Source organism: Pan paniscus, chromosome 21 (genome assembly GCF_029289425.2).
Source record: "Pan paniscus chromosome 21, NHGRI_mPanPan1-v2.0_pri, whole genome shotgun sequence".
In the NCBI taxonomy this organism is placed as follows: Eukaryota; Metazoa; Chordata; class Mammalia; order Primates; family Hominidae; genus Pan; species Pan paniscus.
Genome location: NC_073270.2, coordinates 35,066,602 through 35,091,839, shown reverse-complemented (window position 1 = coordinate 35,091,839; position 25,238 = coordinate 35,066,602). Strand labels below are relative to the sequence as shown.

The 25,238-nt window shown below is 37.1% G+C and overlaps 1 protein-coding gene across 1 annotated transcript; it reads right to left on the bottom strand.

Moving 5' to 3' along the window:
* Positions 1-405: 405 nt before the first annotated feature.
* Positions 406-1,463, bottom strand: LOC103785569 (large ribosomal subunit protein uL18). The gene has a single exon (XM_055105068.1). It carries the CDS (start codon positions 1,390-1,392, stop codon positions 499-501), a length of 894 nt encoding a protein of 297 aa, XP_054961043.1. The 5' UTR covers positions 1,393-1,463; the 3' UTR covers positions 406-498.
* Between the last annotated feature and the right edge of the window lie 23,775 nt (positions 1,464-25,238).

Here is a 25,238-nt window from a genome sequence, read left to right as displayed (position 1 = left end):
TGATGTGTGCATTCAAATCAAAGTGTTGAACGTTTCAATTGATAGAGCAGTTTTGAAACACTCTTTTTTTAGGATCTTCAAGTGGACATTTGAATAGCTTTGAGGCCTATGGTGGAAAAGGAAATATCTTCACATAACAACCAGACCGAAGCATTCTCAGAAACTTCTTTGTGATGTTTGCATTCAACTCAAAGAGTTGCACATACCTTTTCACAGAGAGGTTTTGAAACACTCTTTTCGCAGAATCTGCAAGTGGATATTTGGACTGCTTTGAGGCCTTCGTTGGAAATGGGAATATCTTCACATAAAAACTAGGCAGAAGCATTCTCAGAAACTTCTTTGTGATGTGTGCATTCAACTCACAGAATTGAACCTTTCTTTTCATAGAGCAGTTTTGAAACTCTATTTTTCTTTTTTTTTTTTTTTTTTTTTTTTTTTTTAGTTGCTGTTCATAAGTTTATTATCTATATCTGAAAAAATCATAGAAAATTGTTGGGTTTAGCTCTCAGCAGCCCGCTCCTGAGCTCTGAGGAAGCTTGCCTTCTTTTGAGCTACCCGATCCTTCTTCTGAGCAAGGGACATTTTGGGACGGTTCCACCTCTTCTTTTTAACTTCTTTCTTGGGCTTCTTTTCATAGACTGGATTCTCTCGTATAGCAGCATGAGCTTTCTTATACATCTCCTCCATCATGTCTGGAGTTACGCTGTTCTTTATGTATTGAGAGAACTGTTTCTTGTAAGCATCTTCATCTTCTTCCATTAAGTAGCGCATGTAATCTGCAACATTCTGGCCCATGATGTGCTTCCGATGTACTTCTGCATTAAATTCCTTGCTTTCAGAATCATAACCAGGGAATCGTTTGGTACTGTGAGGGATAGACAAGCCTCCATCCACAGCTCCCTTCAGGGCACCAAAAACTTTATTGCCAGTGGTAGTTCTGGCAAGGCCCGCATCCAAATAGCAGGTGAAGGCACCTGGCTGACCATCAATGCTTTCCACATTGTATTCATCACCAGTCACCTCCACTTGGCCTTCATAGATCTTGTCCATGCCAAACCTATTGAGAAGCCTGCGGGCCAGCAGCAGGCCAGTACAATATGCTGCAGCATAATTTGTCAGGCCAACCTTCACACCATATTTTGGCAGTTCGTGTGCATACGCTGCGCAGACTATCATATCCCCCTCTATACGGGCATAAGCAATCTGACAAATGATATCTCTGTTTGTTACACGAACTATCATCCTGTATTTGGGTGTGTTGTATTTATTTTTATCTTGTATCACCAAGCGTTTCCGAGCATAATAATCAGTTTTACCCTCTCGTCGTCTTCTAAATTTCACTTGGTATCTCTTAAAGTAGGCCTTATTCTTAACAACTTTAACAAACCCCATCCTGCGGAACAGAGACTGGCGTCCGCGGCTCGACAGAGACCTGCAGGCCCAGCGGCGCTAGGGGGTGGGAAAAGGCGAAACTCTATTTTTCTAGAATCTGCAGGTGGACATTTGGAGGGTTTTAAGTCCTACAGTGGAAAAGGAAATATCTTCACATAAAAACTAGACAGAGGCATTCTCAGAAACATTTTTGTAATGTTTGCATTCAACTCACAGATTTGAACATACCTTTTCATACAGCAGGTTTGAAACACTCTTTTCATAGAATCTGCAAGTGGATATTTGGACTGATTTGAGGCATTCGTTGGAAAAGGGAATATCTACACATAAAAACTAGACAGAAGCATTCTCAGAAACTACTTTGTGATTTGTGCATTCAACTCACAGAGTTGAAACTTTCTTTTGATAGAACAGTTTTGAAACACCCTTTTTATAGAATCTGTAAGTGGACATTTAGAAAGCTTTGAGGCCTATGGTGGAAAAAGTAATGTCTTCACATAAAAACCAGGCAGAAACATTCTCAGAGACTTCTTTGTGATGTTTGCATTCAACTCACAGAGTTGAACATACCTTTTCATAGAGCAGTTTTGAAACACTTTTGTTATAGAATCTGCAAGTGGATATTTGGACTGCTTCGAGGTTTTTTTAGAAACGGGAATATATTCACATAAAAAACAGACAAAAGCATTCTCAGAAACTTCTTTGTGAGGTGTGCATTCAACTCACAGAGTTGAACATTTCTTTTGATAGAGCAGTTTGGAAAAATCTTTTTGTAGTGTCTGCAAGTGGACATTTGGATAGCTTTGAGGCTTATGGTGGAAAAGGAAATATATTCACATAAAAACTAGACAGAAGCATTCTCAGAAACTTCTTTGTGATGTTTGCATTCAACACACAGAGTTGAACATACCTTTCATACAGCAGTTTTGAAACACTATTTTCCTAAAATGTGCAATTGGATATTTGGACTGCTTTGAGGCCTTCGTTAGAAACGGGACTATCTTCACATGGAAACTAGACACAAGCATTCTAAGAAACTTCTTTGTGATGTGTGCATTCATCTCACAGAGTTCAACCTTTCTTTTGATAGAGCAGCTTTGAAACACACTTTTAGTAGTATCTGCAAGTGGACATTTGGAGAGCTTTGAGGCCTATGGTGGAAAAAGAAATATCTTCACATAAAAACTGGACAGAAGCAGTCTCAGAAACGTCTTTGTGATGTTTGCATTCAACTCACAGAGTCGAATGTAACTTTTAATAGAGCAGTTTTGAAACACTCTTTTCGAAGCATCTGCCTGTGTGTATATGGACTGCTTTGAGGCCTTCTTTGGAAACTGGAAAATGTTCACATAAAAACTAGACAGAAGCATTCTCAGAAACTTCTTCGCGATGGGTGCATTCAACTCACAGAGTTCAAACTTTCTTTTGATAGAGGAGGTTTGAAACACACTTTTGGTAGAATCTGCAAGTGGACATTTGGAGAGCTTTGAGGCCAGTGGTGGAAAAGTAAGTATCCTCACATAAAAACTAGACGGAAGCATTCTCAGAAACTTCTTGGTGATGTTTGCATTCAACTCACAGAGTTGAACATATCTTTTCATAGAGCAGTTTTGAAACACTATTTTCATAGAATCTGCCACTGGATATTTGGACTGCTTTGAGTCCTTCGTTGGAAACGGGAAAATCTTCACATGAAAACTAGACAGAAGCATTCTCAGAAACGTCTTTTTGATGGTTGCGTATAACTCTCAGAGTTGAACGTTTCTTTTGATAGAGCAGTTTTGAAACACACTTTTTGTAGTATCTGCAAGTGGACAATTGGAGAGCTTTGAGGCCAACGGTAGAGAAGGAAGTATCTTCACATACAAAATAGACAGAAGCTTTTTCAGAAACTTCTTTGTGATGTTTGCCTTCAACACATTGAGTTGAACATACCTGCTCATAGAGCAGTTATGATGTACTATTTACGTAGAATCTGCAAGTGGATAGTTGGACTGCTTTGAGTCCTTTGAGGGAAATGGGAATATCTTCACATAAAAAGTAGACAGAAGCATTCTCAGAAGCTTCTTTGTGATGTGTGCATTCAACTCACAGGGTTGAACCTTTCCTTTTATAGAGAATTTTTGAAACACACTTTTTGTGGTATCTGCAAGTGGACATTTAGAGAGCTTTGAGGCCTATGGTGGAAAAGGAAATATACTGATATAAAAACTAGACAGAAGCATTCTCAGAAAGTTCTTTGTGATGTGTGCATTCAACCCACAGAGTTGAACATATCTTTTCATAGAGAAGTTTTGAAAAACTCTTTTTGTAGGCTCTGAAGTTGGATATTTGGACTGCTTTGAGGCCTTCGTCAGAAACGGGAATATCATAAAAAAAAAAAAAAAACTAGACAGAAGCAATCTCAGAAACTTCTTTGTGATGTGTCCATTCAACTCATAGAGTTGAACATACCTTTTCATAGAGCAGTTTTGAAACACTCTTTAAGTAGAATCTGCAAGTGGATATTTGGACTGCTTTGAGGCTTTCATAGGAAATGGGAATATCTTCATATAAAAACTAGACAGAAGCATTCTCAGAAACTTCTTTGTGATGTGTGCATTCACCTCACAGAGATGAACCTTTCCTTTGGTAGAGCAGTTTTAAAACAATCTTTTTGCAGAATCTGCAAGTCGACATTTGGAGAGCTTTGAGGCCTCTGGTGGAAAAGGAAATATCTTCACATAAAAAGTGGACAGCAGCATTCTCAGAAAATTCTTTGTGATGTTTGAATTCAACACACAGAGTTGAACATACCTTTTCATAGAGCAGTTTTGAAACATTCTTTTCGTAGAATCTGCAAGTGGATATTTGGACTGCTTTGAGGCCTTCGTTGGAAACGGAAATACCTTCACATAAAAACTAGACAGAAGCATCCTCAGAAACTTCTTTGTGATGTGCACATTCAACCCACAGAGTTGAACCTTTCTTTTGATAGAGCAGTTTGAAACACTCTTTTTGTAGAATCTGCAAGTGGACATTTTGAAAGCTTGAGGCCTATGGTGGAATAGGAAATATCTTCACATAAAAATCAGATTGAAGCATTCTCAGAAACCTCTTTGTGATGTTTGCATTCAACTCACAGATTTGAACATACCTTTTCATAGGGCAGTTTTGAAACACTTTTTTCGTAGAATCTGCAAGTGGATATTTGGACTGCCTTGGGGCCATTGTTGGAAATGGGAATATTTTCACATAAAAGCTGGACGGAAGCATTCTCAGGAAATTCTTTGTAACGTGCATTCAACTCACAGAGTTGAACCTTTCTTTTGATAGGGCAGTTTTGAAACACTCTTTTTGTAGAATCTGCAAGTGCACATTTGAGAGCTTTATGGCCTACGGTGGAAAAGGATATATCTTCACATAAAAACTAGACAGAAGCATTCGCCGAAACTTCTTTGTGATATTTTCATTCCACTAACTGCGTTGAACATACCTTTTCATAGAACAGTTTTCAAACAACTTTCATGGAATCTGCACGTGGATATTTGGACTGCTTTGAGGCCTTCTTTGAAAACAGGAATATCTTCACATAAAAACTAGACAGAAGCATTCTCAGAAAGTTCTTTATGATGTGTGCATTCCAATCACAGATTTGATCCTTTCTTTTGACAGAGAAGTTTTGAAACACTCTTTTTGTAGAATCTGCAAGTGGACATTTGGAGAACTTTGAGGACAATTGGGGAAAAGGATATATATTCACATAAAAACTAGACAGAAGCATTCTCAGAAACTTCTTTGTGATGTTCGCATTCAACTCACAGAGTTAACATACCTTTTCGTATAGCAGTTTTGAAACACTCTTTTCGTAGAATCTGCAAGTGGATATTTGGACTGGTTTGAGGCCTTCGTTGGAAATGGGAATATCTTCACATAAAAGCTAGACAGAAGCATTCTCAGGAACTTCTTTGTGACGTGTGCATTCAACTCACAGAGTTGAAACTTTCTTTTGATAGGGCAGTTTTGAAACACTCTTTTTGTAGAATCTGAAAGAGGACAGTTGAGAGCTTTATGGCCTGTGGTGGAAAACGATATATCTTCACATAAAAACTAGACAGAAGCATTCTCCAAAACTTCTTTGTACTGTTTGTATTCAACTAACTGTGTTGAACATACTTTTTCATAGATAAGTTTTGAAACACTTTTCGTGGAATCTGCAAGTGGATATTTGGACTGCTTTGAGGCCTTCGTTGGAAACGGGAATATCTTCACATAAAAACTAGACAGAAGCATTCTCAGAAACTTCTTTATAATGTGTGCATTCAACTCCCAGAGTTGAACCTTTCTTTTGATACAGTAGTTTTGAAACACTCTTTTGTAGAATCTGCAAGTGGACATTTGGAGAAATTTGAGGTCAATTGTGGAAAAGAAATATCTTAACAAAAAAGCTAGACAGAAGCATTCTCAGAAACTTGTTTGTGATGCTTGCATTCAACTCACAGTGTTGAACACACCTTTTCATAGAGCAGTTTTGAAACACTATTTTCGTAGAATCTGCAAGTGGATATTTGGACTGCTTTGAGGCCTCCGTTGGAAATGGGAATATCTTCACATAAAAGCTAGATAGAAGCTTTCTGAGGAACTTCTTTTTGATGTGTGCATTCAACTCACAGAGTTGAACCTTTCTTTTGATAGAGCAGATTTGAAACTCTCTTTTTGTACTCTCTGCAAGTGGATGTTTGGAGATATTTGAGGCCTATTGTGGAAAAGGAAATATCATCACAGAAAAACTAGACAGAAGCATTCGCAGAAACTTCTTTGTGATGTTTACATTCATCTCACAGAGTTCAGCATACCTTTTCAAAGATCAGTTTTAAAACACTCTTTTTCTAGAATCTGCAAGTGTGCATTTTGACTGCTTTGAGGCCTTCGTTGCAAACGGGAATATCTTCACATAAAAAATAGAAGCATCTCAGAAACTTCTTTGTGATGTGTGCCTTCAGCACGCAGATTTGAACCTTTCTTTTGATAGAGCAGCTTTGAGGCACTCATTGTGTAGAATCTGCCGGTGGACTTTTGAAAGCTTTGAGGCCAATGGTTGAAAAGGAAATATCTTCACAGAACATCCAGACAGATGCATTGTCAGAAACTTCTTTGTGATGTTTACATTCAACTCACAGAGTTGAACATCCCTTTTCATTGAGCAGTTTTGAAACATTCTTTTCGAAGAATCTGCAAATGCATATTTGGACTGCCTTGAGGCCTTCATTGGAAATGGGAATATCTTCACATAAAAACTAGACAGAAGCATTCTCAGAAACCTCATTGTGATGTGTGCATTCAACTCACAGAGTTGAACCTTTCTTCTGATAGAGCAGCTTTGAAACACTCTTTTTGTAGATTCTGCAAAGGACATTTTGAGAGCTTTGAGGACTATGGTGGAAAAGGAAATATCTTCACATAAAAACTAGTCAGAAGCATTCTCAGAAACTTCTTTTTGGTGTTTGCATTCAACTCACTGTGTTGAACATACCTTTTCATAGAGCAGACTTGTAACACTGTTTTCGTAAAATCTGCATGTGGCTATTTTGACTGCTTTGAGGCCTTCGTTAGAAACAGGAATATCTTCACATAAAAACTAGACATAAGCATTCTCTGAAACTTCTTTGTGATGTGTGCATTCTACTCACAGAGTTGAACATACCTTTTCATAGAGAAGTTTTTAAACACTTTTTTCGTAGAATCTGCAAGTGGTTATTTGGACTGCTTTGAGGTCTTCGTAGGAAACGGGAATATCTTCACAAAAAAACTAGACAGAAGCATTCTCAGAAACTTCTTTGTGATGTGTGCATTCAACTCACAGAGCTGAACCTTTCTTTTGATAGAGTAGTTTTGAAACAATCTTTTTGTAGAATCTGCAAGTGGACATTTGGAGAGGCTTGAGGCCTCCCGATGAAAAGGAAATATCTTCACATAAAAAGTGGACAGCAGCATTATCAGAAAATTCTTTGTGATGTTTGCATTCAACTGAAAGAGTTGAACATACCTTTTCATAAAGCAGTTTCGAAACAGTCTTTTAGTAGAATCTGCAAGTGGATATTGAGACTGCCTTGAGGCCTACATTGGAAACGGGAATATTTTCACATTAAGAACTAGACAGAAGCATTCTCAGAAACTTCTTTGTGATGTGTCCATTCAACTCAAAGTGTTGAAGTTTCCTTTTCTTAGAGCAGATTTGAAACACTCTTTTCTTTGAATCTGCAAGTGAATATATTGAATGCTTGGAGGCCTTCGTTTGAAATGGGAATATCTTCACATTAAAACTAGATAGAAGCATTCCAGAAACTTCTTTGTGATATGTGCATTCAACTCACAGAGTTGAACCTTTCTTTTGATAGAGCTGTTTTGAAACACAATTTTTGTAGGACCTGCAACGGGACATTTGGAGAGCTTTGAGGCCTATGGTGGAAAAGGAAATGTCTTCACATAAAAACCAGACAGAAGCATTCTCAGAAACTTCTTGGTGATGTTTGCATTCAACTCACAGAGCTGAACACACCTTTTCATAGAGCAGTTTTGAAACATTCTTTTCATAGTATCAGCAGGTGGATAATTGGACTGCTTTGAGTTCTTTGTTGGACACGGGAATATGTTCACATAAAAACCAGACAGAAGCATTCTCAGAAACTTCTTTCTGATGTGTGCATTCAACTCACAGATTTGAACCTTACTTTTGATAGAGCAGTTTTGAAAAACTCTTTTTGTAGATTCTGCAAGTGGACATTTGGAGTGCTTTGAGGCCTGTGGTGGAAAAGGAAATATCTTCACATAAATACTAGACGGAAGCATTCTCAGAAACTTCTTTGTGATGTTTGCATTCAACTCACAGTGTTCAACATTCGTTTCCTTTGAGCGGTTTTGAAATACTCTTTTCATAGAATCTGCAAGTGGATATTTGGACTGCTTTTAGGCCTTCGTTGGAAACAGGAATATCTTCACATAAAAACTAGACAGAAACATTCTCAGAAACTTCTTTGTGATGTGTAAATTCAACTTACAGATTTGAAACTTTCTTTTGATAGAGCAGTTTTGAAACACTCTTTTTATAGAATCTGCAAGTGGATGTTTGGGGAGCTTTGAGGCCTTCCTTGGAAAGGGGAATATCTTCACTTAAAAAGTAGACAGAAGCATACTCAGAAACTTCTTTGTGATGTCTGAATTCAACTGACAGAGCTCAACCTTTCTTTTGATAGAACGGTTTTGATACACTCCTTTTGTAGAATCTGCAAGTGGACACTTGGAAAGCTTGGAGGCCTATGGTGGAAAAGGAAATATCTTCACATAAAAACCAGACAGAAGCATTCTCTGAAACTTCTTTGTGATGTTTGCATTCATCTCACAGAGTTGAACATAACTTTTCATGGAGTAGTTTTGAAACACTCTTTTCATAGTATCTGCAAGGGGATATTTGGACTGCTTTCCGGCCTTCTTGGAAATGGGAATATCGTCACATAAAAACTAGACAGAAGCTTTCTAAGAAACGTATTTGTGATGTGTGCATTCAACTCACAAAATTGAAACTTTCTTTTGATAGAGCAGTTTTGAAACCTTCTTTTTGTAGAATCTGCAAGTGAACATTTTGAGAGCTTTGAGGCCTATGGTGGAACAGGAATTATCTTCACATAAAAAGTAGACAGAAGCATTTTCAGAAACTTCTCTGTGATGTGTGCATTCAGCGAACAGATTTAAATCTTTCTTTTGATAGAGAAGTTTTCAAACATTCTTTTTGTTGAATCTGCAATGGATATTTTGGGCTCTATGTGGCCTACGGTGGAAATGGCAATATCTTCACATAAAAAAAAGACAGAAGCATTCTCAGTAACTTCTTTGTGATGTGTGCATTAAACTCACAGAAGTGAACATATCATTTCATAGAGCAGTTTTGAAACAGTCTTTTTGTAGGATCTGCAAGTGTATACTTGGAGAACTTTGAGGACTACGGTTGAAACGGGAATATCTTCACATAAAAACTAGACAGAAGCATTCTCAGAAACTTCTTTGTGATGTGAGCATGCAACTCAGGGAGTTGAACCTTCCTTTTCATAGAGCAGATATAAAACACTTTTTTGTAGAATGTGCAAGTGGATATTTGGAGCGCCTTGAGGCATATGGTAGGAAAGGAAATGTCTTTATATAAAAACTAGATAGAAGCATTCTCAGAAACTAATTTGTGACGTTCGCATTCAACTCATATTGTTGAACATTACTTTTGATAGAGTAGTTTTGAATCACTCTTTGTAAGATCTGGAGGTGGATATTTGTACAGCTTTGAGGCCTTCGGTGGAAACGGGAATATCCTCACCTAAAAACTCGACTGAAGAATTCTCAAAAACTTCTTTGTGATGTGTGCATTCAACTCAGAGAGTTGAACCTTCCTTTTGATAGAGCAGTTTTGAAACACTCTTTTTGTAGAATCTACGAGTGGATATTTGGAGGGCTTTCTGGCCTATGGTAGAAAAGGAAATTTCTTCATATTAAAAACTAGACAGAAGCATTCTCAGAAACTATTTTGTGATGTGTGCATTTAACCTACAGTGTTGAACCTTTCTTTTGATAGAGAAGTTTTGAAAAACTCTTTTTGTAGAATCTGCAAGTGGACATTTTGAGAACATTGATGCCTGTGTTGAAAAAGCAAATAACTTCACAGTAAAACCAAACAGAAGCATTCTCAGAAACTTCTTTGTGTTGTTTGCATTCAACTCACAGAGTTGAACATTCCTATTCATAAAGCAGTTTCGAAACACGCTTTTTGTAGAATCTGCAAGTGGATATTTGGACCTCTTTGAGGTCTTTGGTGCAAACGGGAACATCTTCACATAAAAACTAGACAGAAGCACTATCAAAAACTACTTTGTGAAGTGTGCATTCAACTCACAGAGTTGAACCATCATTTTGATAGAGCAGTTTTGAAACACTCTTTTTGTAGAATCTGGAATTGTATATTTGGAGCACTTTGAGGTCTATGTTGGAAAAGGAAGTATCTTCACATAAAAAGTAGACAGAAGCATTCTCAGAAATTTCTCTGTGATGTGTTCATTCAACAAAAAGAGGTGAACCTTTCTTTTGAAAGAGCAGTTTTGAAACACTCTTTTTGCAGGTTCTGCAAGTGGATATTTGGAGCTCTTTATGTCCCACGGTGGAAACGGGTATATCTTCACATAAAAAGTAGACAGAAGCAATCTCAGAAACTTCTTTGTGATGTGTGCACTCAACTCACTGAGTTGAACAGTCCTTTAGAAAAAGTAGTTTTGAAACAATCTTTTTGTAAAATCTGCAAGTGCATATTTGCAGTGCTTTGAGGCCTATAGTAGAAAAGGAAATAAATTCACATAAAAACTGGACAGAAACATTCTCACAAACTTCTTTTGAGGTTTACATTCACTTTTAGTTGAATGCACACATCACAAAGAAGTTTGTGAGAATGTTTCTGTGTAGTTTTTATGTGAAGATATTCCCGTTTTAACCATAGGCCTCAAAGCACTCCAAGTATCCACTTGCAGATTATAAAGAAGGAGTGTTTCAAAACTGCTCTATGAAATGGTATGTTCACCTCTGTGAGTTGAATGCATACATCATAAAGGAGTTTCTGAAACGATTCTGTCTAGTTTTCTTGTGAAGATATTTCCTTTTCCGCCATAACCCTCAACGCGCTCCAAACGTCCACTTTCAGATTCTACAAAAAGAGTGTTTCTAAACTGCTCTACCGAAAAGAAGGTTCAACTCTGTGAGTTGAATGCATACATCACAAAGCAGTTTCTGAGAATGGTTCTGTCTAGTTTTTATATAAAGATATTTCATTTTCTACCATAGGCAACAAAGCACTCCAAATAACCACTTGCAGATTCTACAAAAAGAGTGTTTCAAAACTGCTCTATCAAAGGGAAGGTTGAACTCTGTGAGTTGAATGCACACATCACAAAGAAGTTTCTGAGAATGCTTATGTCTACTTTTTATGTGAAGATATGCTCTTTTCCAATGAAGGATTCAAAGCACTCCAAAATATCCACCTGCAGAATCTACAAAAAGAGTGTTTCAGAACTACTCTATCAGAAGGAAGGTTCAACTCTTTGAGTTGAATGAACACATCACAAAGAAGTTTCTGAGAATGGTTCTATCTAGTTTTTATGTGAAAATATTTCCTTTTCCACCAAAGGACTGAAAGAGCTCCAAAAGTCCACTTGCAGATTCTACAAAAATGTGTTTTAAAACTGCTCTATGAAAAGGAGGGTTCAGAACAAAGCTGGAGGCATCACACTACCTGACTTCAAACTATGCTACAAGGCTACAGTTACCAAAACAGCATGGTACTGGAACCAAAACAGAGATATAGACAAATGGAACAGAACAGAGCCCTCAGAAATAATGCTGCATATCCACAACTATCTGATCTTCGACAAACCTGAGAAAAACAAGCAATGGGGAAATGATTCCTTATTTAATAAATGGTGCTGGGAAAACTGTCTAGCCGTATGTAGAAAGCTGAAACTGGATCCCTTCCTTACACCTTATACAAAAATCAATACAAGATGGATTAAAGACTTAAACGTTAGACCTAAAACCATAAAAACCCTAGAAGAAAACCTAGGCATTATCATTCAGAACATAGGCATGGGCAAGGACTTCATGTCTAAAACACCAAAAGCAATGGCAACAAAGGACAAAATTGACAAATGGGATCTAATTAAACTAAAGAGCCTCTGCACAGCAAAGGAAACTACCATCAGCGTGAACAGGCAACCTACAAAATGGGAAAAAATTTTCACAACCTACTTATCTGACAAAGGGCAAATATCCAGAATCTGCAATGAACTCAAACGAATTTACAAGAAAAAAACAAACAACCCCATCAAAAAGTGGGCAAAGGACATGAACAGACACTTCTCAAAAGAAGACATTTATGCAGCCAAAAAACACATGAAAAAATGCTCATCATCACTGGCCATCAGAGAAATGTACATCAAAACCACAATGAGATACCATCTCACACCAGTTAGAATGGCAATCATTAAACAGTCAGGAAACAACAGGTGCTGGAGAGGATGTGGAGAAACAGGAACACATTTACACTGTTGGTAGGACAGTAAACTAGTTCAACCATTGTGGAAGTCAGTGTGACAATTCCTCAGGGATCTAGAACTAGAAATACCGTTTGAACCAGCCATGCCATTACTGGGTATATACCCAAAGGACTATAAATCATTCTTCTATAAAGACACATGCATGCGTATGTTTATTGCGGCATTATTCACAATAGCAAAGACTTGGAACCAACACAAATGTCCAACAATGATAGACTGGATTAAGAAAATGTGGCACAGATACACCATGGAATACTACGCAGCCATGAAAAATGATGAGTTCATGTCTTTTGTAGGGACATGGATAGAAAATGGAAATCATCATTCTCAGTAAACTATCACAAAAACAAAAAACCAAACACCACATATTCTCACTCATAGGTGGGAATTGAACAATGGGATCACATGGACACAGGAAGGGGAATATCACATTCTGGGGACTGTTGTGGAGTTGGGGGAGGAGGGAGGGATAGCACTGGGAGATATACCTAATGCTAGATGACGAGTTAGTGGGTGCAGCGCACCAGCCTGTCACATGTATACATATGTGACTAACCTGCACAATGTGCACATGCACCCTAAAACTTTAAGTAAAATTAAAAAAAAGAAAAGGAAGGTTCAACTCTTTGAGTTAAATGTACACATGACAAATAAGTTCCTGAAAATACTTCTGTCTAGTTTTTATTTGAAGATATTCCCGTTTCAACCGTAGGCCTCAAAGTCATCCAGATATCCACTTGCAGATTCTACAAAAAGAGTGTTTCAGAACTGCTCTACCAAAAGTAAGGTTCAACTCTGTGAACTGAATGCACACATCAAAAGAAGTTTCTGAGAATGTTTCTATTTTTTATGTGAAGATGTTAAATTTTCCAACGAAGGCCTCAAAGCAGTCCAAATATCGACTTGCAGATACTACGAATAGAGTGTTTCAAATCTGCTCTATGAAAAGGCATTTTCAACTCTGTGAGTTGAATGCACACATCACAAAGAAGTTTCTGAGAATGCTTCTCTCTAGCTTTTATGTGAAGATATTATTTTTCCACCATAGTCCTCGAAGCTCTCCAAATGACCACTTGTATATTCTACAAAAAGAGTGTTTCAGAACTGCTCTATCAAAAGAAATGTTCAACTCTGTGAGTTGAATCCACATATCACAAAGAAGTTTCTGAAAATGTTTCTGTCTAGTTTTTATGGAATATATTCCCATTTCCAACGAATGACTCAAAGCAGTCCAAATATTCACTTGCAGATACAATGAAAAGAGTGTTTCAAAACTGCTGTATCAAAAGAAATGTTCAACTCTGTGAGTTGAATGCTCACATCACAAAGAAGTTTCTGAGAATGCTTCTGTGTAGTTTTTATGTGAAGATGTTCCGTTTTCCAACGAAGGCCTCAATGTCATCAAAATATCCACTTGCAGATTCTACGAAAACAGTGTTTCAAAACTGCTCTATGAAAATGTATGTTAAACCCTGTGTGTTGAATGCAAACATCACAAAGAAGTTTCTGAGAATGATTCTGTCTGGTTTTTATGTGAAGATATTTCCTTTTCCACACTACGCCTCTATGCTCTCCAAATGTCCACTTGCAGATTCTACAAAAAGAGTGTTTCAAAACTGCTGTATCAAAGAAATGTTCAATTCTGTGAGTTGAATGCTCACATCACAAAGAAGTTTCTGAGAATGTTTCCGTGTAGTTTTTATGTGAAGATATTCCCTTTTCCAACGAAGGCCTCAATGTCAACAAAATATCCACTTGCAGATTCTAAGAAAATAGTGTTTCAAAACTGCTCTATGAAAACGCATGTTAAACTCTGTGTGTTGAATGCAAACATCCCAAACAAGTTTCTAAGAATGCTTCTGTCTGGTTTTTATGTGAAGATATTTCCTTTTCCATACTAGGCCTCAATGCTCTCCAAATATCCTCTTGCAGATTCTACAAAAAGAGTGTTTCAAAACTGCACTATCAAAAGAAAGGCTTATTTCTGGGAGTTGAATGCACCCATCACAAAGAGGTTTCTGAGAATCCTTCTGTCTAGTTTTTATGTGAAGATATTCCCTTTTCCAAAGAATGCCCCAAGGCAGTGCAAATATCCACTTGCAGATCCTACGAAAATAGTGTTTCAAAACTGCTCTATGAAAAGAAAGGTTCAACTCTTTCAGTTGAATGCACACATATCAAAGAAGTTTCTCAGAATACTTCTGTCTAGTTTTTAAGTGAAGATATTCCCGTTTCCAACGAAGGCCTCAAAGCAGACCAAATATCCACGTGCAGATTCTACGAAGAGTGTTTCAAAACTGCTCTATGAAAAGGTATATTCAAATCTGTGAGTTGAATGCAAACATCAAAAAGAAGTTTCTGAGAATGCTTCTGTCTAGTTTTTATACGAAGATATTCCCATTTACAAGGAAGGTCTCAAATCAGTCCAAATATCCACTTGCAGATTCTATGAAAATAGTGTTTCAGAACTGCTCTATGAAAAGCTATCTTCAACTCTGTGAGTTGAATGCAAATATCACAAATAAGTTTCTGAAAATGCTTCTGTCTAGTTTTTATGTGAGGGTATATTCTTTTCCACTGTTGGCCTCAAAGTTCTCCAAAAGTCCACTTGCACATTTTACAAAAACAGTGTTTAAAAACAGCTGCATCTAAAGAAAGGTTCAACTCTGTGAGTTGAATGCACACATCACAAAAAAGTTTCTGAGAATGTTTCTGTCCAGTTTTTATGTGAACATATTTCCTTTTCCACCACAGGCTTCAAAGTTTCCAAATGTCCACTTGCATATTCTACAAAAAGAGTGTTTCAAAACTGCCCTATCAAAACAAAGATTCAAATCTGTGAGTTGAATGCAAGCATCAAAACGAAGTTTCTGAGAATGCTTCTGTCCGGTTTTTATGTGAAGATATTCGCGTTTCTAATGAAGGCCTCAATGCAGTCCAAATATCCACTTGGAGATTCTACGAAAAGAGTGTTTCAAAACTGCTCTATGAAAAGGTGTGGTCAACTCTGTCAGTTGAATGCAAAATTCAGAAAGAAGTTTTTGAGAATGCTTCAGTCTAATTTTTATGTGAAGATATTTCCTTTCCACCATAGGCCACAAAGATCTCCAAATGTCCCGTTGTAGGTATAAAAAATTGTGTTTCAAAACAGCTCTATCAAAAGAAAGGTTCAACTCTGTGAGTTAAATGCACACATCCAAAGAAGTTTCTGGAATGCTTCTATCGAGTTTTTGTGTGAAGATATTCCCGTTTAAAACGAAGGCCTCTAAGCTGTCCAAATATCCACTTGCAGATACTATGAAAAGAGTGTTTCCAAACTGCTCTATGAAAAGGTGTGTTCAATTCCATGAGTGGAATGCAAACGTCACAAAAAAGTTTCTGAGAATGTTTCTGTCAAGTTTTTATGTGAAGATATTTCCTTTTCCACCATAGGCCTCAAAGCTGTCCAAATGTCCACTTGCAGATTCTACAAAAAGAGTGTTTCAAAACTGCCCTATCAAAAGGAAGGTTCAACTCTGTGAGTTGAATGCACACATCACAAAGAAGTTTCTGAGAATGCTTCTATCTGGTTTTTACATGAAGATATTCCCGTTTCCAAGGAAGAACTCAATGTTGTCCAAATATTCACATGCAGATACTTCGAAAAGAGTGTTTCAAAACAGCTCTATGAAAAGGTATGTTCAACTGTGTGAGTTGAATGCAAAATTCACAAAGTAGTTTCTGAGAATGCTTCTATCTAGTTTCTATGTGAAGATATTTCCTTTCCACCACAGGCCTCAAAGCTCTGCCAATGTCCATTTGCAGATCCTACAAAATAAGTGTCTCAAAACTGCTCAATCAAAAGAAAGGTTCAACTTTGTGAGTTAAATGAACACATCACAAAGAGGTTTCTGAGAATGCTTCTGTCTAGTTTTTATGTGAAGATATACCCGTTTCCAACGAAGTCCTCAAAGCAGTCCAAATATTCACTTGCAGATTCTGCGAAAAGAGTATTTCAAAACTGCTCAAGGAAAAGGTATGTTCAACTCTGTGAGTTGAATGCCATCATCAGAAAGAAGTTCCTGAGAATGCTTCTGTATAATTTTTATGTGAAAATATTTATTTCTACCATAGACTGCAAAGCTCTCCAAATGACCACTTGTAGATTCTGCAACATGAATGTTTCAATACTGCTCCATCAATAGAAAGGTTCAACTCTGGGAGTTGAATATACACATCACAAAGAAGTTTCTGAGAATGCTTCTGTCTAGTTTTCATGTGAACATATTCCCGTTTCCAACGAAGGCCTCAAAGCAGTCCAAATATCCACTTGCAGATTCTACGAAAAGAGTGTTTCAAAACTGCTCTCTGAAAAGGAATCTTCAATTCTGTGAGTTGAATGCAACCAACACAAAGAAATTTCTGAGAATGATTCTTTCTCGTTTTTATGTGAAGATATTTCCTTTTCCACCATAGGCCTCAAAGCTCTGCAAATGTACACTTGCAGATCCTACAAAATGAGTGTTTCAAAACTGCTCAATCAAAAGAAAGGATCAACTCTGTGAGTTGAATGCACCCATCACAAAGAGGTTTCTGAGAATGCTTCTGCTAGTTTTTAAGTGACGATATTCCTGTTTCCAACGAAGGCCTCAAAGCAGTCCAAATATCCAATTGCAGATTCTACGAAAAGAGTGTTTCAAAACTGCTCAAAGAAAAGGTATGTTCAACTCTGTGAGTTGAATGCAAGTATCAGAAAGGATTTTCTGAGAATGCTTCTGTCTAATGTTTATGTGAAGACATTTACTTCCACCATAGGCCTCAAAACTCTCCAAATGACCACTTGCAGATTCTGCAAAATGAGTGTTTCAAAACTGCACTATCAAAAGAAACGTTCAACTGTGTGTTGAATGCACACATCACAAAGGAGTATCTGAGAATTCTTCTGTCTAGTTTTTATGTGAACATATTCCCGTTTACCACGAAGGCCTCAAAGCAGGGCAAAAATCCACTTGGCGATTCTACGAAAACAGTGTTTCAAAACGATTCTACGAAAAGATATCTTCCTCTCTGTGAGTTGAATGCAAACAACACAAAGAAGTTTCTGAGAATGCTTCTGTCAAGTTTTTTTCGGAAGATATTTCATTTTCCACCATAGACCTCAAAGCGCTCCAATGTCCACTTGCAAATTCTACAAAAAGAGTGTTTCAAAACTGCTCCATCATAAGAAAGTTTCAACTCTGTGAGTTGAAGGCACATATCACAAAGTGCATTCTCAGAATTCTTCTGTCTTGTTTTTATGCGAAGATATTCCCATTTCCAATGAAGGCCTCAAAGCAGTCCAAATATCCACTTGCAGATTCTACAAAAAAGTGTTTCAAAACTGCTCTATGAAAAGGTATGTTCAAATCGGTGAATTGAATGCAAACATCAAAAAGAAGTTTCTGAGAATGCTTCTGTCTAGTTTTTATGTGAAGATATTTCCTTTCCACTGTAGGCTTCGAAGCTCTCCAAATGTCCACTTAGTGATTCTACAAAAAGAGTGTTTCAAAGGTGCTCTTTCAAAAGAAAGGATCAACTCTGTGAGTTGAATGCACATATGACAGAGAAGTTTTTGAGAATTATTCTTTCTAGTTTTTATGTGAAGATATTTCCTATTCCACCGAAGTCCTCGAAGCTCTCCAAATGTCCACTTACAGATTCAACAAAAGTGTGTTTCAAAGCTGCTCTATGAAAAGAAAGGTTCAACTCTGTGAGTTGACTGCACACATCAAAAAGTAGTTTCTCAGAATTCTTCTGTCTAGTTTTTATGTGAAGATATTCCCATGTCCAATGAAGGCCTCAGAGCAGTCCAAATATCCACTTGCAGATTCTATGAAGAGTGTTTGAAAACTGATCTATGAAAAAGTATGTTCCACTCTGTGATTTGAATGCAAACATCACAAAGCAGTTTCTGAGAATGCTTCTGTCTGGTTTCAACATTAAGATATTTCCTTTTCCACCACAGACCGCAAAACTTTCCTAATGTCCATTTACATATTCTATAAAAAGTGTGTTTCAAAAGCTGCTCTATGAAAAGAAAGGTTCAACTCTGTGAGTTGAATGCACACATCACAAAGAAGTTTCTGAGAATGTTTCTGTCTAGTTTTTATGTGAAGATATTCTGTTTCCAATGAAGACCTCAAAGCAGTCCAAATATCCACTTGCAGATTCTATGAAAAGACTGTTTAAAAACTGCTCTATCAAAAGGTATTTTCAACTCTGAGAGTTGAATGCAAACATCACAAAGAAGTTTCTGACAATTCTTCGGTCTAGTTTTGATGTGAAGATATTTCCTTTCCACCATAGGCCTCAAAGCTCTCCAAATGTCCAATTGCAGATTCAACAAGAAGAGTGTTTCAAAACTGCTCTATCAAAAGAAAGGTTCAACTCTGCGAGTTGAATGCACACATCTCAAAGAAGTTTCCCAGAATGCTTCTGTCTAGTTTTTAAGTGAAGATATTCCTGTTTCCAACGAAGGCCTCAAAGCAGTGCAAATATCCACTGGCAGAATCTGTGAAAAGAGTTTCAAAACTGCTCTATGAAAAGGTATGTTCAAATCTGTGAGCTGAATGCAAACATCGCAAAAAAATTTCTGTGAATGCTTCTGTCTGGTTTTCGAGAAGATATTTCATTTTCCACCATAGTCCTCAAATCTCTCCTAATATCCACTTGCAGATTCCACAAAAAGAGTTTTTCAAAACTGCTCTATCAAAAGAAAGCTTCAACTCTGTGTGTTGAATGCACACATCACAAAGAAGTTTCTGAGAATGCTTCCGTCTAGTTTTTTTGTGAAGATATTCCCGTTTCCAACGAAGGCCTCAAAGCAGTCCAAATATCCACTTGCAGATACTATGAAAAGACTGTTTAAAAACTGCTCTATCAAAAGGTATTTTCAACTCTGAGAGTTGAATGCAAACATCACAAAGAAGTTTCTGACAATTCTTCGGTCTAGTTTTGATGTGAAGATATTTCCTTTCCACCATAGGCCTCAAAGCTCTCCAAATGTCCAATTGCAGATTCAACAAGAAGAGTGTTTCAAAACTGCTCTATCAAAAGAAAGGTTCAACTCTGCGAGTTGAAGGCACACATCTCAAAGAAGTTTCCCAGAATTCTTCTGTCTAGTTTTTAAGTGAAGATATTCCTGTTTCCAACGAAGGCCTCAAAGCAGTGCAAATATCCACTGGCAGAATCTGTGAAAAGAGTTTCAAAACTGCTCTATGAAAAGGTATGTTCAAATCTGTGAGCTGAATGCAAACATCGCAAAAAAATTTCTGTGAATGCTTCTGTCTGGTTTTCGAGAGGATATTTCATTTTCCACCATAGTCCTCAAATCTCTCCTAATATCCACTTGCAGATTCCACAAAAAGAGTTTTTCAAAACTGCTCTATCAAAAGAAAGCTTCAACTCTGTGTGTTGAATGCACACATCACAAAGAAGTTTCTGAGAATGCTTCCGTCTAGTTTTTTTGTGAAGATATTCCCGTTTCCAATGAAGGCCCCAAAGCAGTCCAAATATCCACTTGCAGATTCTATGAAAAGACTGTTTAAAAACTGCTCTATGAAAAGGTATCTTCAACTCAGTGAGTTGAATGCAAACATCACGAAGAAGTTTCTGAGAATGCTTCTGTCTAGTTTTTATGTAAAGATATTTCCTTTTAAACCGTAGGCCACAAAGCTCTCCAAATGTCCACTTGCAGTTTCTACAAAAAGAGTGTTTCAAAACTGTCCTATGAAAAGTAAGGTTCAAATCTGTGAGTTGAATGCACGCATCACAAAGAAGTTTCTGATGTTGCTTCTGTCTGGTTTTTATGTGAAGATATTCCCGTTTCCAACGAAGGCCTCAATGCTGTCCAAATATCCATTTGCAGATTGTTTGAAAAGGGTGTTTAAAAACCGTTCTATAAAAAAGTATGTTCAATTCTGTGAGTTGAATGCAAAATTCGCAAAGAAGTTTCTGAGAATGATTCTATCTAGTTTCTATGTGAAGATATTTCCCTTCCACCATAGGCCTCAAAGCTCTGCAAATGTACACTTTAAGATCTTACAAAATGAGTGTTTCAAAAATGCTCTACAAAAGAAATGTTCAACTCTGTGAGTTGAATGCCCACATCACAGAGAAGTTTCTGAGAATTCTTCTGTCCAGTTTTTATGTGAAGATATTCCCGTTTCGAACGAAGGCCTCAATGCCGTCCAATTATCCACTTGGAGATTCTACGAAGAGTGTTTCAAAACTGCTCTATGAAAAGATATGTTCAACTCTGTCAGTTGAATGCAAAATTCACAAAGAAGTTTCTGAGAATGCTCCTGTCTAGTTTCTATGTGAAGATATTTCCTTTCCAACATAGGCCTCAAAGCTCTGCAAATGTCCACTTGCAGATCCTACAAAATGAGTGTTTAAAAACTGCTCAAACAAAAGAAAGATTCAACTCTTTGAGTTGAAAGCACACGTCACAAAGAAGTTTCTGAGAACGCTTCTGTGAAATTTTTAAGTGAAGATATTTCATTTTACACCATAAGCCTCAAAGCTCTCAAAATGTCCACTCGCAAATTCTACAAAAAGAGTTTTTCAAAACTTCTCCATGAAATGGAATGTTCAACCCTGTGAGTTGAAAGCAAACATCACAAAGAATTTTCTGAGAATGCTTCTTTGTAGTTTTTTTGTGAAGATATTTCCTTTTCAACCACAGGACTCAAAGCGCTCCAAATGTCCACTTGCAGATTCTACAAAAAGAGTGTTTCAAAACTGCTCTATCAAAAGAAAGTTCAACTCGGTGAGTTGAATGCACACATCACAAAGAAATTTCTGAGAGTTCTTCTGTGAAGTTTTTATGTGAAGATATTTCCTTTTTCAACGTAGGCCTCAAAGAGCTCCAAGTGTCCAATTGCAGATTCTACAAAAAGAGGGTTTCAAAACGGCTCTATCAAAAGAAAGGTTCAACTCTGTGTGTTGAATGTACACATCACAAAGAAGTTTATGAGAATGCTTCCGTCTACTTTTTATGTGAAGCTATCCCGTTTCCAAAGAAGGCCTCAAAGCAGTCCAAAAACCCACTTGCAAATTCTACAAAAAGAGTGTTTCAAAATTGCTCTATGAAAAGGAATGCTCCACTCAGTGATTTGAAAGCAAGCAACACAAAGATGTTTCTGATAATGGTTCTGTGTAGTTTTCACATGAAGATATTTCCTTTTTCACCACCGGCCTCAAAGCGCCCCAAATATCCACTTGCAGATTCTACAAATAGAGTGTTTCAAAACTGCTCTATAAACAGAAAGTTTCATCTCTGTGAGTTGAATGCACATAAAAAAGAATTTCTGAGAATGTTTCTGTCTAGTTTTTGTGTAAACATATTTCCCTGTTCACCGTTGGCCTCAAAGCGCTACAAATGTCCACCTGCAGATTCTACAAAAAGAGCGTTTCAAAAATGCTCTATCAAAAGAAATGTTCAACTCTGTGACTTGAAGACACATATCACAAAGGGGTTTCTGAGATTGCTTCTGTGTAGTTTTTATGTGAAGATATTTCCTTTTTCACCTTAGGCATCAAAGCGCTACAAATGTCTACTTGTGGATAATACAAAAAGTGTGTTTCAAAGCTGCTCTAACAAAAGAAAGATTCAACTCTTTGAGTTGAAAGCACACATCACAAAGAAGTTTCTGAGGATGCTTCTGTGTAATTTTTAAGTGAAGATATTTCATTTTACACCATAAGCCTCAAAGCTCTCAAAATGTCCACTTGCAAATTCTACAAAAAGAATTTTTCAAAACTTCTCTATGAAATGGAATGTTCAACCCTGTGAGTTGAAAGCAAACATCACAAAGAATTTTCTGAGAATGCTTCTTTGTAGTTTTTTTGGGAAGATATTTCCTTTTCAACCACAGGACTCAAAGCGCTCCAAATGTCCACTTGCAGATTCTACAAAAAGGGTGTTTTAAAACTGCTCTATCAAAAGAAAGTTCAACTCGGTGAGTTGAATGCACACATCACAAAGAAATTTCTGAGAGTTATTCTGTGAAGTTTTTATGTGAAGATATTTCCTTTTTCAACGTAGGCCTCAAAGAGCTCCTAGTGTCCAATTGCATATTCTACAAAAAGAGGGTTTCTAAACTGCTCTATCAAAAGAAAGGTTCAACTATGTGTGTTGAATGTACACATCTCAAAGAAGTTTCTGAGAATGCTTCCGTCTACTTTTTATGTGAAGATATCCCGTTTCTAATGAAGGCCTCAAAGCAATCCAAATACCAATTTTCAAATTCTACAAAAAGAGTGTTTCAAAATTGCTCTATGAAAAGGAATGCTCCACTCAGTGATTTGAAAGCAAGCAACACAAAGAAGTTTCTGATAATGCTTCTGTGTAGTTTACACATGAATATATTTCATTTTTCACCACAGGCCTCAAAGCGCCAATATATCCACTTGCAGATTCTACAAATAGAGTGCTTCAAAACTGCTCTATCAACAGAAAGTTTCATCTCTGTGAGTTGAATGCACATAAAAAAGAATTTCTGAGATTTTTCTCTCTAGTTTTTGTGTAAACATATTTCCCTGTTCACCGTAGGCCTCAAAGCGCTACAAATGTCCACCTGCAGATTCTACAAAAAGAGCGTTTCAAAAATGCTCTATCAAAAGAAATGTTCAACTCTGTGACTTGAAGACACACATCACAAAGGGGTTTCTGAGAATGCTTCTGTGTAGTTTTTATGTGAAGATATTTCCTTTTTCACCATAGGCATCAAAGCGCTACAAATGTCCACTTGTGGATACTACAAAAAGAGTGTTTCAAAACTGCTCTAACAAAAGAAAGATTCAACTCTTTGAGTTGAAAGCACACATCACAAAAAGTTTCTGAGAATGCTTCTGTGTAATTTTTAAGTGAAGATATTTCATTTTACACCGTAAGCCTCAAAGCTCTCAAAATGTCCATTTGCAAATTCTACAAAAAGAGTTTTTCAAAACTTGTCTATGAAATGGAATGTTCAACCCTGTGAGTTGAAAGCAAACATCACAAAGAATTTTCTGAGAATGCTTCTTTGTAGTTTTTTTGTGAAGATATTTCCTTTTCAACCACAGGACCCAAAGCGCTCAAAATGTCCACTTGCAGATTCTACAAAAAGACTGTTTCAAAACTGCTCTATCAAAAGAAAGTTCAACTCGGTGAGTTGAATGCACACATCACAAAGAAATTTCTGAGAGTTCTTCTGTGAAGTTTTTATGTGAAGATATTTCCTTTTTCAACGTAAGCCTCAAAGAAATCCAAGTGTCCAATTGCAGATTCTACAAAAAGAGTGTTTCAAAACTGCTCTATCAAAAGAAAGGTTCAACTCTTTGTGTTGAATGTACACATCACAAAGAAGTTTCTGAGAATGCTTCCGTCCACCTTTTATGTGAAGCTATCCCGTTTCCAATGAAGGCCTCAAAGCAGTCCAAATACCCACTTGCAAATTCTACAAAAAGACTGTTTCAAAATTGCCCTATGAAAAGGAATGTTCCACTCAGTGATTTGAAAGCAAGCAACCAAAGAAGTTCCTGATAATTCTTGTGTGTAGTTTTCATATGAAGATATTTCCTTTTTCACCACAGGCCTCAAAGCGCCCCAAATATCCACTTGCAGATTCTACAAATACAGTGTTTCAAAACTGCTCTATCAATAAAAAGTTTCATCTCTGTGAGTTGAATGCACATAAAAAAGAATTTCTGAGAATGTTTCTGTCTAGTTTTTGTGTAAACATATTTCCCTTTTCACCGTAGGCCTCAAAGCGCTACAAATGGCCACCTGCAGATTCTACAAAAAGAGCGTTTCAAAAATGCTCTATCAAAAGAAATGTTCAACTCTGTGACTTGAAGACACACATCACAAAGGGGTTTCTGAGAATGCTTCTGTGTATTTTTTATGTGAAGATATTTCTTTTTTCACCATAGGCATCAAAGCGCTACAAATGTCCACCTGTGGATACTACAAAAAGAGTGTTTCAAAACTGCTCTAACAAAAGAAAGATTCAACTCTTTGGGTTGAAAGCACACATCACAAAGAAGTTTCTGAGAACGCTTCTGTGAAATTTTTAAGTGAAGATATTTCATTTTACACCATAAGCCTCAAAGCTCTCAAAATGTCCACTCGCAAATTCTACAAAAAGAGTTTTTCAAAACTTCTCCATGAAATGGAATGTTCAACCCTGTGAGTTGAAAGCAAACATCACAAAGAATTTTCTGAGAATGCTTCTTTGTAGTTTTTTTGTGAAGATATTTCCTTTTCAACCACAGGACTCAAAGCGCTCCAAATGTCCACTTGCAGATTCTACAAAAAGAGTGTTTCAAAACTGCTCTATCAAAAGAAAGTTCAACTCGGTGAGTTGAATGCACACATTACAAAGAAATTTCTGAGAGTTCTTCTGTGAAGTTTTTATGTGAAGATATTTCCTTTTTCAACGTAGGCCTCAAAGAGCTCCTAGTGTCCAATTGCATATTCTACAAAAAGAGGGTTTCAAAACGGCTCTATCAAAAGAAAGGTTCAACTCTGTGTGTTGAATGTACACATCACAAAGAAGTTTATGAGAATGCTTCCGTCTACTTTTTATGTGAAGCTATCCCGTTTCCAATGAAGGCCTCAAAGCAGTCCAAAAACCCACTTGCAAATTCTACAAAAAGAGTGTTTCAAAATTGCTCTATGAAAAGGAATGCTCCACTCAGTGATTTGAAAGCAAGCAACACAAAGAT

Excerpts from the sequence above, each read along its gene's own strand:
- LOC103785569 (XM_055105068.1), bottom strand. The coding sequence starts at position 1,392 with ATGGGGTTTGTTAAAGTTGTTAAGAATAAGGCCTACTTTAAGAGATAC.